The 13,700-nt window shown below is 48.3% G+C and overlaps 1 protein-coding gene across 1 annotated transcript in view; it reads right to left on the bottom strand.

Annotated features, from left to right (window-relative positions):
- chrna11 (cholinergic receptor, nicotinic, alpha 11) overlaps nt 1-13,009 on the bottom strand; it is a 19,204-nt gene extending 6,195 nt beyond the window's left edge. Inside the window, exons 1-7 of the mRNA XM_056583138.1 lie at nt 12,945-13,009; nt 10,351-10,490; nt 9,715-9,759; nt 9,117-9,226; nt 8,770-8,849; nt 3,844-4,011; nt 2,814-3,008 (exon numbers count right to left, since the gene is read on the bottom strand). Of these exons, the coding sequence (XP_056439113.1) occupies nt 2,814-3,008; nt 3,844-4,011; nt 8,770-8,849; nt 9,117-9,226; nt 9,715-9,759; nt 10,351-10,490; nt 12,945-12,987 (781 nt within the window). The 5' untranslated portion in view covers nt 12,988-13,009. The remainder of the gene's footprint in view (nt 1-2,813; nt 3,009-3,843; nt 4,012-8,769; nt 8,850-9,116; nt 9,227-9,714; nt 9,760-10,350; nt 10,491-12,944) is intronic.
- Between the last annotated feature and the right edge of the window lie 691 nt (nt 13,010-13,700).

A 13,700-nucleotide genomic window follows, 5' to 3' on the forward strand; every position in this document is an offset into this window, starting at 1 on the left:
GCCGTGCGTGTGTTTGTGTGCATGTGCAGATTTCCCTCATCCCCTTTGGTGAAATGCTGCATAATGCGTTGTGAGTCTCGGTTAGGATCGGTTAGACAGCGCTGTTGCCATGGCGTTTTCCACATCCTCGCCCCTTGGGTCACTTTGTCTTCTCTGCCTCTCCAACTACCGTGAAATAGTATTCTGAAACAGAGCGTCACTATTAGCCTCATCAATATTTTCAGGTATAGCCTCAGGTATATACTATATACGTATCGACCTGTCTGGTAGGACCTTTCTCTCGTTTCATATACATACATGTTGAGATCAGAGGCTTTTGAAGAGCTCTTAAAGTTAATTCATAGGGGTTTAAGTTGTGGGCACGTCTGCAGTGGATTCAGCAGCTAATCCCAATGGCAGCCAGAAGACATTAAGACCCAGAGCGTACACATGAGCCCCACGTTAACCGAATCGCAATCAGCTGTAGAATCATGTTGGCCAAAATAGAAGGATGTAGAACCTGTGGGCGAGTCACATGATGAAAGAAGGCTGGTTCCAACATCAGACCCAGGCCTGTTTGAGACGTAGCATTCGACATCCCGTGCTTCTTCCCCTTTTCAAAACATTCACCTTCATTTGTTTTCCATTCCTACAATTACTTTACCAATGATGTGTAGCTCTATATATAAGTTGCGCTAGGGAACACGGGTATCTGTAGTAGTGACGCTGTTACCCGTGGTACCTCTGAAAGGGTTCGGCACCCGGCCCCTCCATCACTCATCCTCCCCCCCCCCCCCCCCCCCCTGCTGTTAATCACCTCCTCCACGCCGCTCCCCCAACCTCCCCGTATCGTCTCCTTTCTATTTCCATCCCCTAATACCCTCTATACACAAGCCCCCCCCCCCCCCTAGCGTCCCACCCCTCCGCCTTCCTACACACAAACACCCTGGCTGTTCTTTCATAGCTCCTCCGCTCTGTTCTACTGGGGCCCGTGGAGCAGAGCACGCACGGCTGTGTTTACAATTCACAGCTACACACACACACACACACACACAGACAGACTCATGCGTACACACACAAACACACACACACACGCACACCTCACAATCAACCGCGCCAGCACGGCAGCCAGGTGTGCGTGTGTGTGTTTGTGTGTGGGTGTGTGTGTGTCGGTGGGTGAATGTGTGTGAATGCGTGTATGTGTACGTGTGTGTGTGTACGTGTGTGTGTGTACGTGTGTGTGTGTGTGTGTGTGTGTGTGTGTGTGTGTGTGTGTGTGTGTGTGTGTGTGTGTGTGTGTGTGTGTGTGTGTGTGTGTGTGTGTGTGTGTGTGTGTGTGTGTGTGTGTGCACACGTATGTGTGAGTGTGTGTGTATGTGTGTGAGTCATGGAGGCTTATATTAAACCTGCCACAGGGTCATTTTTGCAGGACCCAGTGAGGGATGAGGTTAGCTGAGCCCCCATCTGTACCCAAGTAGAATAGTACTCCGATGCGGTCAACACACACATCCCACCTTTCTGCAACCTCTCAGCGTGGTTTCTATTTCTGCTGTCAGCCAACATTGCTGTCCACACTCCACGCATCTTGGCAGCGTGAAGCCTTACGGTTAGATGGAGGAATGACAACTGTTTAGTAGTATATCTTGCTTTATGCCTAGCTGGACACATTCTTCATACTCTTTGGTTCGTATCCTACAGCCTGCACCTTGATGCAGCTAGGTACAACGGGTAGAGCGGGTTGACAGAATTCACATTAATTTAGCATGCACAAGAGGTTATAAGAGAAAATATATACATGGGAATATTGTGAAAATAAGCTAAAAAGACTCAGCAGAGGGTGTAACTAGCTTGCTTGATGAGCACCTGGTCACAGTTTAGGTCAGCTCATAGGTTCAGCCCACACAGGAAGAGACACCAGTTCGTAATCCCACCCAATTTATGCTCAGATTCAGGGACAGAAGAAGTGTTAGCCAGGTCAGATATCAATTGATTGATCGTCTCTGTCCTCATCGAACTTTGAGCATGCAAACGGCATCCCAGTCAGTGCCGTATCCACTTTTGGGTCGCTACCAAATCGCAGATGAATAACTTCACAATGTTGACACTCCTCAGCAGAGATGCAACCCATGGCCTTCAACCCTGTCCAATAACAATCTCCCTGTCCACCCCAGCTCTATATATCATCGCCATCCACCTCCACCCACCTCGATACATCCACCCCCTCCATCCTTCCACCTCCTCCACAACACACATCAGCCTCTCCTTCCCAGCATCGCCCCCGAACACGTGGACATGTGACCCCCCCTCCCTCAGTTCTATTCAATTCAATTCAATTGTATTTGCATAGCCCTTAATCACCATTACAGTCTCAAAGGGCTTTACACGGCAAATATCTATGACACTCCCCTGACCCAAGCCCCCACAAGGGCAAGAAAAAAACTCCCTGAATCAGCAAGAAAGAAATCTTGAGGAGGAACGCAGAGTGCTGGACCCCTCCTTCCAGGAATGGTCAGGAGTGCAGTGGGTGCCATAATAATAATATTTAATGATAATTATTTTATTTTAAGGCGCCTTTCTCTGCCCTCAAGGACACCGTACAAAGGTACACAAAAGTCATTAGAAAGAAACAACAATAAGAAAGAAAAAGATAAATGATACTAACAACCGACATAGTAATTGGCATCAGGTGGAATAGTACGGTTTTGATAATGTCCATACACACACACACACACACACACACACACACACACACACACACACACATACATACATACATACACACATACATACATACACACATACACACAGCCCCTCCCCCTCTCTGCGCCACTCACCCAGGGAGATCTTCTCTCCGGAGTCGGCGGGCAGCACAAAGACCAGCAGGGTCATGGAGGACAGCAGCACGCAGGGGATCAGCAGGTTGAGGGCGTAGTACAGTGTCCGCCGCCGCATGGTCACCACGAAGGTGACGTCCGGGTAGGGCTCCTTGCAGCAGTCGTAGAAGGCCTCGCTGCGGGTGCCCGGTACCCCTGGGAGAGGGGAACAAGAGGGGGGGGAAGGCTCACGGCTCAGCGCACGTGGGAGCGGGCACTTGAATGATGATGATGACGCTGCTGACGATCGGCGAAAAAAAACAGGATGACGTAAAGGCTGCCGGGAGTTAGTTCTGGAGGTTTGGGAGAACCGAGGGGAGTTGGGACGTACACACGAGGCTATGAGCGCCCGGGCCAGTAGTGCTGATGTTGATGTCGATGTTGATTTATCTCTCTCTGGACGCACGACGGCCGCCGCTGGAGCTACGCCGACATTACCTGTTTTTACCTCGAAACTTTACTTCATGGACACTTTTTGGAGCTCATTGCAGTCGATTGGGAGGAGAAAATTAGTTTCCCCCTGCTGCGGTACCCACACTGAGCCCGTTAATGCGCTGACACGCCTGGCGACTGGCTGCGGTGAGAAACACAGGGAGACGTCTTCCACTGCTGGGTGGCCGGTTGGTGCGGGTGTACATGGTAAATGGACTGCATTTATGTAGCGCTTTTTTTTGTAACCAGTGGCCACCCAAAGCGCTTCACAATACTGCCTGACGTTCACCCATTCATGCACACGTCTACACACCGACGGTAGCGTCAGCCAAATGCAAGGCGACAGCCAGCTCGTCGTGAGCAGTTAGGGTTAGGGGCTTTGCTCAGGGACACCACGACACTCTAGCTAGGAGGAGCCGGGGATCGAACTAGCAACCTTGCGGTTACCAGCCAACCCGCTATACCTCCTGAGCTACTGCCCCCCCCCCCCCACTCAGCTCAGTGCCACGCGGCAGGCGTGGGACCAGGGCGTCTGTGCGGCGCGGCGGCCCATGCTTACCCACGAGGTCCCACTCTCCGTTGGGCATGTAGCCCGAGATGTCGGCCTCGTTCATCTGGAGGTCCAGCAGCCAGCCGTCGTACGTCCACGAGCCGAACTTGAGCTCGCACTTCTGCATGTCAAACGGAAACCAGCGCACGTCCACGTTGCACGTGCTCATGAAGATTCCTGAGAGAGAGAGAGAGAGAGAGAGAGAGAGAGAGAGAGAGAGAGAGAGAGAGAGAGAGAGAGGATGGATTAGAAAGGGGGTGAAGGTAAAGACCTGACCAGAATGGTGTCTCTTGAGACCATCCCAATCTCGTGTGTTCACTTTCTGTTGGTTCTCTGCAGATCAGTCTAGTAGCACCATTCCCTGCTTAGTGGAGGGAGGTTCATTCCATGATGAGCAAGGCGTGTTACATACTGCCGAATGAATTAAAGAATGGTGGAGCCCTGGATAATGAAGCAAAGCTACCGAGCAAACAAATCAGTTTAGCTCCGAAATAGACTCCATAATGATGTCACAAGACGAATCAGAAATATGCACAGAAGGCTTTCACATTTTAGATTTCTTTTTGCCTTACTTCCAAATGGATTGAGCACGAGCAAAGAGAGCGAGAGCTTCTCGCTGATTGGCTGGACGTTAAGTCAAAAAGAAAACCCTTCGGATGGTGAAGAGAGGAAGGACGAGATGCCAGACTGCAGAAGTCCACCCCGATGCAGAGCAGCATGAATAAGGTTGACATTTATACTACCTTGCTACAGATAATTCTTCCCTTTATCTTACTAAACGCCGTAGGAAATTGAAATCTCCCGAGATCGTTACAGCCATAACACATTAATCTGTCGCTCCTTGGTGTAATTTACACTTTTCAAATTAAGATGAGTCTTTATGAGTGTCATCTCTGCCAGAGATCCGCTAAACCCCCATGGGTTAACGGTGCCTTGCTCATGTCTTTTAATCCTATGAAAATGACTCGCTGTCGTGTAATGGTTTAGAAGCTGCTGTACACGTGTGACCTCATTGAGGTATTTGGGGGGTGGAGGGGGGGGTACATTAAACATGCCAACACACAGAGAGGCCACTTGCGAATGCCCCCCATGGCTATGCCTTGTTCAAGGAAGTCTGAGTGTACTCTGCATGTCTGCACACTGCTTCATCTATCTATTTGTGTCTCAACGAATGGAAAAGGGTTATTTGGTCAAATAAATAAATAAATCAAATGAGTCCCATTATACGAGGGCGTCTTTAACCTTCTTAACGTGATTGAATCCTGGTCACTGTGGGGGGGAGGCCGCTATAAATGTAATGCCCCGCCTGTTCCCGGGATACGGGCGCGGCGAGGCCGCTAGGTCAGGGCTGTTTGTCTGGCGGCTGGGTAACGAGGAGCAGCTGGTGGCAAGGTCGAGTCGTGCTGGCACCACAGTGCTCCGGGTCACTCCGATCAACACACACAGACCTGTGGTCTCGGTCTCACTCGGTCTCTCTCGGTCTCTCTCTCTCTCGGTCTCTCTCTCTCTCGGTCTCTCGGTCTCTCTCTCTCTCTCTCTCTCTCTCTCTCTCTCCCTCTCTCTCTCTCTCTGAACCATCACCTGGTCCTTAAGATATTCATAGCTCCCTCTCACAGTGCCTTTCAGAACCTGCCTGCCAGTATGTCTCTCTATCTATTAATCCAACTTTCGATCCATACATCTATTCATCCATCTTTCTATAAGAAAACCTTTTCTTAACAGTTTTCCTATTTCTTGGAAAAATAAAAGTACCTTATTTCTTTCTTTCTTTGTCTGCCTGCATCGATCCATCTCTCTATCCATCAATCCATCCATTTGGCCATCAAACAATTCAGCCATCTTATCTGCATACCTGTACGGACACTTCTGTACTGATACATGCTAAACTTATGTGTATCTTGTCCCTCAGTCTGTCCGTTAATCTGTTAGCTGTTTCCCTGAAGCTCACATCTGACTCTGAATCCGACTGGATCGCGTATGCTGTGAATACAGAGCACCTATTAGTCATCCAAACCTCATACTCACGATTAAGGGAAATAAATAAAAGCAGAGGCTTTATCCAGCGCTGTGTGCGTGTGTATTTGTGTGTGTGTGTGTGTGTGTGTGTGTGTGTGTGTGTGTGTGTGTGTGTGTGTGTGTGTGTGTGCGTGTGTGTGTGTGTGTGTGTGTGTGTGTGTGTGTGTGTGTGTGTGTGTGTGTGTGTGTGTGTGTGTGTGTGTGTGTGTGTGTGTGTGTGTGTGTGTGTGAGAGTGTGCATGCAAAACACACACGCACACACTAGACCACAACCAAACACACTACAAACACAAAGACAAAATTACAGAAATGCACATAGATGCCAACAAAAATCACAATTATGGAAATTGACAAAACAACCAAGTCCATTGAGCCCTTCTGTTGCAGTAAGTAGCAAAATGTCAGAGTCTGCAAATAAACTTCTTAAATACATTCATTATTAACCTGCCTGAATGCAAATGTGGCTTCAAAGGAGAGCAGACACAGAGGTAAAGAAAATGTTATGAGAAATTAACAGGACAAATACCATGAATTTGTATTAAACACACACACGCAGGCAGGCACGCATACACACACACACACACACACACACACACAAACACACAGGCACGCACGCACGCACACACACACACACACACACACAGGCACGCACACACACGCACCCACACACACACACACACAGGCACGCACGCACACACACACACACACGCACACACACACACGTACGCACGCACACACACACACGCACGCACGCACGCACGCACACACAAACACACACACAAACACACACACACACACGCACAGACAGACACCGAACACAATGCAAACCAATTAAATTCACCATGACAATATCGGCTGAGCAAATATCAGCAGAGCTATTTCCTATTTCCTTCATGTCGATTCCCTTTCAAAGTCACAGCTTCCATGCAGGTACACGCTGATGCCTTGTAGAGGAAAACACATTTCTGTGATAAGGAGCTGCCCTATATCTTCTCTCTGCCTGTGTTATACACATCTTGTACAATTTGAAAGGCCTATGTTCCACTTAGATGTATGTTTAAATATGCACATGATGTTCCACATGCATAAACCTTTTTATAGCTAGCTTCTTCGTGTTCATTTAAATATTCAGATATTCCACTTAAGGTATATCTGAATATACAGATGTCCCTTGTACATGGTTATGTTAATTCACAGCAACATAAATATGTATTTTAATATTCAGACGTTCCACTTAAGATGTATATTTTGGTACCAGCCGTTCGCACTGACTTATAGTCACCTCAGAACCACAAAGTCCCCCATTACAAAATACGCATCATGTCTGTGGCATTTGAAAATGTCTCTCTTTCAGTTTGAGTACTAAAGAAAAAAAATAAATCAAAACCCCACCAGTGAGTAAAGCCTCATGCTTTTGCCCCCTTCCTTCTTATCGACACCAAAACATAACCAGTTGCCTGCTAGATTTGCCGCCACGATGTGCTCTATTGCTCCAATGATAATATCCAGCACTCCTCCAAGGGCTGACAGTCCCATGCCTCTGAATTATTTATCCCGCTAGGTGTTAGCAGATGCGCACTCCTTGGCTAACACAGCCTGTGGCTCTATGTCTGCTGATGAGGAGAGAAGTAAAAAACAATGTCCAAAAGGAACACAGTAATCACACACAAGGAGAGACCTTGGTAAACGCAGTGAAACTAACTGATGTTCATTGATCCATTCTTTCCTTCTGTCTGTCTGTCTATCTGACAGGCTCCCTCCTTGTGCTGCTGTCATTATATTGCCATATTCATCTTATTTTTCAGTATTTTTCGTCTCTCTTTCATCTTTCTCTATCTCACTCTCTCTCACTATCTCTGCCTCAATCTCTCTCTCTCTTTCAATATCTCTGCCTCAATCTTTCTCTCTCTTTCAATATCTCTGCCTCAATCTCTCTCTCTCTCTCTCTCACTATCTCTGCCTCAATCTCTCTCTCTCTCTCACTATCTCTGCCTCAATCTCGCTCTATCTCTCCCGCTCGCTCCCTCTCCCCCTCCCTCTCTCTCTCTCTAGTCTCCCTCTCCTCTCTCTCTAGTCTCCCTCTCCTCTCTCTCTCTCTCTCTCTCTCTCTCTCTCTCTCTCTCTCTCATCCTCATCTCTCTCTCTCTCTCTACTCTCTCTCGCTCTCTCCTCTCTCTCTCTCACTCTCTCTCTCTTCTCTCTCCTTCCTCTCTCTCTCTCTCTCTCTCCTCTCTCTCCTCTCCCTCTCTCTCTCTGCCCCTCTCTCTCTCTCTCTCTCTCTTGTCTATTAATCTGTTTATTAAAGCAGATCTAAAGAGACATCATGTCTTTCTAACTCGCTCCCATCTGAACCACTGCATACGTCCAGGTCCTGTGTTTACACGTCTTGCCGCCACATGAACATGTGGGATAATTAATAAGGGATTTGGCGGGTAAATATTCTCCGCCGACTGCCTATTGTTCGCCTCGACCTCAGAAGGCTGTGCTAGTACCGGGGAACCAGAGAGCGCTGCAAACACAAGTAGCAGTGCTCTTTAATGATGTGGATAGAAAACGATCTTAAGGGTTGAGGGTAACCCCAGGGGAGCCACCTTGCTAACGCCGGCTTTGTACAGGCTAAGCTAGCGAGGGCGGGTCCCGTTTAGAGACGTCCTCCCGACTACCGCGCTGGGAATGAACGTATCATCTACCTCCACGCTGCGGCTGGAATATTAATGACCAGCGTCGGAAACTAAAAGCAGAGAGGGAGATACAGCTGAAGCTGAGGAATGGGGGTGTGTGTAATGAGAGAGAGAGAGAGAGAGAGAGAGAGACAGAGAGAGAGAGAGAGAGAGAGAGAGAGAGAGAGAGAGAGAGAGAGAGACAGAGAGAGAGAGAGAGAGAGAGAGAGAGAGAGAGAGAGAGAGGGTAGAAACTCACCCGGTGGGAGGTACTCGGCGTAGCCACTGGAGTTGACCAGGACGTTGGTCTTAAAGGTAGAGTCAAAGTCATCATCTGCACTGAGGGAGAAGACAGAGAAACCTGGGTGAGTGGGTGAGTGAGTGGGTGAGTGAGTGAGTGAGTGAGTGAGTGAGTGAGTGAGTGAGTGAGTGAGTGAGTGAGTGAGTGAGTGAGTGAGTGAGTGAGTGAGTGAGTGAGTGAGTGAGTGAGTGAGTGAGTGAGTGAGTGAGTGAGTGAGTGAGTGAGTGAGTGAGTGAGTGAGTGAGTGAGTGAGTGAGTGAGTGAGTGAGTGAGTGAGTGAGTGAGTGAGTGAGTGTGTGTGCTACCTGTTGTACAGCAGGATATCAGGTGTCCACACCTGGTCGGTGGTGAAGCGGAGGTTTTTCACCCCAGGGTATTCGGTTTGGTTCCACTGGAGATAGTGGTCGAACCAGCCCTGTGGCACACACACACACACACACACACACACACACACACACACACACACACACACACACACACACACACACACACACACACACACACACACACACACACACACACACACACACACACACACACAAACAGCCAACAGTAGTTGTCAAAATGATAAAGCATTTGAGGTTGTTGCGTTCTGGCTGTATTTTCAACATACTGTTGATTGAGGACAAAACAAACCCATAAAAAGGTCAAGTAAACATTTTCCGTTATATATATAATAAATATAATAAAAGCATGGAGCTATTGACCGGAAAGAATTCTAGAATGATTACCGTTCAAAGGCTATTACTGTCGAAGCCCTTTTCTCTCATTTATTTATTTATTAAATGCAATACAATTTTCACAAACACTGAGTCATTGAACCCAACGACACACACAAACACATTTTTCTACAAATACATTCCATTGAGTTTAAAAGAACCAGATCTCTTGTCTGTGGCTTACCATCCTCAGCCAGATGTTGGTCGTCAGCACCTGGTTCTTCTCATCCTAGAAGCAGCAGGAACAAAAACACACAACACGCCTTCACAAATGTCTTTGGAGAAACTCCTCACCTCTCAGTGGAGAGCAGAGTATCTTGTCGGAAGCCATTAAAGATTCATGGCGGTTTAAAAGGCGAATCCTCGGGGACAGTGCAGTCACAGCTCTCTCTCTATACAAAGGGCTATCAGCTAAACCCTGTCACTGGACTAAGAGGCTCCTAACCTATGGGGCTCCCTACCTGTTGGACCTCTTGTTAGACGAGCAAACAGGGAAAGTAGTTATTTTGATGAAACATGGATTTCTATAGTTCCCTAGCTTTCGGTATCCCGCTGAATTTTCATTACAATCGCTGAAATGTCATTACATTAGAAGGTAGAAATTCACCTTCTATAGAGAATTTGGGAAAATAGCTGATATTTAGTTGAGGTCCACCGCATGTTCAACTTTATCCTTTAATGTGGCACTTTTCCCCCTTTTTCATTTGAACACTATTTAATTTTTACCATCTTTTTTATACCAATTGTGTGTTATTTTAGTGGAACAGGGTCAACCCTGCAGGGGGGTGGGGGGGGGGGGGGTCTGGGAGAACGAGCGTACCACGTCCATGATCTGGATCAGGCTGAGGCTGAAGACCACCGTCAGCGAGTGGGAGTCGTTGCCCACCGGCCTCTCCATGCGGTTGTAGTCCTTCAGCAGGTTCTTCAGGAGGTGCCTCTGGTGGGGCCCCTGCACCGACACTGTGGGGCCACATCACAGAGCAAAGCACGGCCGCAGTGTGAAGCACACCCCTCTACGCTGAGCCGTCGTCTGAGGGCTCACACAGGTGGCGCTCATAACACTACATTATGCGATGTAGCAAGGCGCGTGTACGGAGGTAATAGAGCTATCTTCACTATGGTTCAGTCTGCTTCGCGGGCATGAAAGGAAAACCGATCCATAATTGGCGTTGATGAGGGACACCTGTGTTTGTCCGAGGACGACGGCTCGGTGAAAAGGGTCTATTGAGCTATAAACGGAGAGAGAAATTGTATTGAGCCGTCAAAACACAAAAGCCCAACACCTTGCGCCTTCTGGTAAAGTGTGGGAGGAGAAAAGCGGAGGGAGGTTGATGTAAACGCTCAACGACGGTAATCAAGTTGTGGAAGAAAGGGGAGACCAGAGGAAGAAGTCTTGCACCCATATATGGTCTCTATCATCGGTGTTTAACGACATAAGAGCGAGATGGAGGCCCATTAGAGGACGTCATGGGGATAATCGCCGTAAATGACATGCAGGGGACAAGCTACAGGCAGAGGTGGGGGTGGGGGTGGGGGTGGTGGTAGTGGTGGAGGAGGGGCTGGTTGTGGAGGAGGTGGGGATGGAGGTGGTGGAGGTGGTGGTGGTGGAGGAGGTGGGGATGGAGGTGGTGGAGGTGGTGGTGGTGGTGGTGGTGGAGGTGGTGGTGGTGGAGTTGGTGGTGGGAAATGACAAAGGGCAGAAAAAGGCCTGTCAAGGCAACATCTGAAAGATGTTGAAGGATAAGAAATATCTCTTAAATGGACGTGAAATTTCACGGGGAAATGGCTTGTCTCGTGAGTGTTGTGGTGTGACAACTTGTGACAATATATATATATGTGTGTGTGTATATGTGTGTATATACATGATATAATAGTCTTTAGGTCTTTAGGCTGTAGTGTTAACAGCAGTCTTTATGCTGTAGTGTTAACAGCAGTCTTTAGGCTGTAGTGTTAACAGCAGTCTTTATGCTGTAGTGTTAACAGCAGTCTTTATGCTGTAGTGTTAACAGCAGTCTTTATGCTGTAGTGTTAACAGCAGTCTTTATGCTGTAGTGTTAACAGCAGTCTCTATGCTGTAGTGTTAACAGCAGTCTTTAGGCTGTAGTGTTAACAGCAGTCTTTATGCTGTTAACAGCAGTCTTTAGGCTGTAGTGTTAACAGCAGTCTTTAGGTTGTATTGTTTAAAGCATGATACAATTCTTTGATTAAAGCATCGTAGCTGTCTGTTCCGGCCACTATAAAACATCCATCCAAGATATAATTTGTAAAAGTCACTTCCTTGTACAGATTCAGTAGAAATGCATTAAGTGGCACAAATAGACGAAAAACAACAACCATAGCAATCGAATAAAATAAAATATATGGCACTGTAGCGCTTCTATTTCTTGGAATCAATGTGCGTCAGTCAGTGCGACGGAGTTTGTGGACAAAATAGTAGCAAGCCTTCCTTCAAGCGCATCACAAAATGTTCCATCAGAAAGAGGAAAGTGCCTTGTTGCCCTTGTGAACAGCAGCGAAAGGCGCCTGCTCAACGACAGAATAAGCACAGGGTAGTCACTGAGCCTCAATATTTTAGAAACAGATGTCTCAGTAAAGCCAGGAGAGACGTCGATGATGGTTTGATCTCAGGCCGCGATTAACGGTCAACATGATAATGAAATAACAGTCAAACATGATCAGTGTTATCATCAGCTGCAGAGCACCTAGATCAGCCTGTACCAGGGACGAGAGCACTTAGACATGTTGGAGAGACTTTAGCAGCTGGTGGATGTCGGATGAGTCAGAGTCAGAACAAAACAATGAAGGAGAAGATGATTAAATACACGAATTAATGGATGAATAAACACATGAATGAATGGATGATGAAATAAATAAACGAACCAGCCAACAAATGAATGAATGAACGCAACGACAAGTAATAAACATAGATAAATAAAACTATAAATAAGTGTGTAGAGAGTTCTACGGACGCCTCTCTCAGGAGGGGCTTGACCTACCGTTGAAGGCACTATCGCCACGCAGGGTAATAAATATCCAGCCTGTCTTCCCCCTCTCCCCCCTGTCTCCCCCTCCCCCCTAGTTCTCCGATATCTCGACCGTCCCCACGGCGGGAGCTCGGCGTGTGGGTCTGTGGTCAACATTCCACCAGCCGTACGCCTCTCAACAGGCGAGCAACGCAGCCCCAGTAAACAGCCACATCCCCAGGGGTATCCAACTCCAGCGCCCTGCCGCTGAAGTGCCTCTCCTCCCCATCACACACAGACCACATAGCAGCCAGCCGGCGGGAAGTTTTGCGGGAGAGACCCCAAAATATATACATACATGCTACAAAGTAGAAGTGTGAAATGTGAAATGCGTGTGTGTGTATGCGTTAGTGTGTTTGTGTGTGTGTGTTAGTGTGTGTGTGTGTCTCACCGTGAATCAAAGCGAGAAGAAGGAGCAACAGCGTGGACCACATCTTGCCAGCCGGAGAGGAGAGAAACGAGGAGAGGAGAGGAGAGGAGAGGAGAGGAGAGGAGAGGAGGGGAGCGAGGAGAGGAGAGGAGGGGAGCGAGGAGAGGGAGCGGAGCAGAGAGGAGAGAGGGGAGAGGAGAGGAGCGGAGACGACCAGAGGAGGAGAGAGGAGCGGAGATAGCAGCGGAGAGAGAGAGCAGCTGACGAGGATCCGGAGCGAAGCAGAGCTTTAGTTACCGACCAGCTTCTGGGAAGAAGAAAAAAAAAAAAAGGAAAAAAAGAAAAAAAAAAACGGATTCCGGAAATAAGAGGAGAAGGCTGAGGATGAGGAAGGGCTAGTTTGATGAAGCCGGGAGCTAATCCCACCCAGCTCGACCAGCCAGCCAGCCACCACCACCAGCTCAGCCCCCGGTCCACGGCCACATAGCTTCAACTGGAACAAATGGACCACTCCGATGGAGAGACGGGGGAGAACCAGCCCGAGAGAGAGAGAGAGAGAGAGAGAGAGAGAGAGAGAGGGGGAGAGAGAGAGAGAGAGGGAGGTGGGGGAGACTGAGGCTGTGAGATGCAGATTGTCCAGCTGTCTGTCTGTCTCTTTTCCTCGCTCCCTCTCTGTTTCTGTCTAACTCGCCGTCCCTCTCGCTTGCTCGCTCGCTCTGCCCCACTCGCTCTCTCTCTCTCTCTCTCTCTCTCTCTCTCTCTCTCTCTCTCTCTCTC

Source organism: Gadus chalcogrammus, chromosome 22 (genome assembly GCF_026213295.1).
Source record: "Gadus chalcogrammus isolate NIFS_2021 chromosome 22, NIFS_Gcha_1.0, whole genome shotgun sequence".
In the NCBI taxonomy this organism is placed as follows: domain Eukaryota; kingdom Metazoa; phylum Chordata; class Actinopteri; order Gadiformes; family Gadidae; genus Gadus; species Gadus chalcogrammus.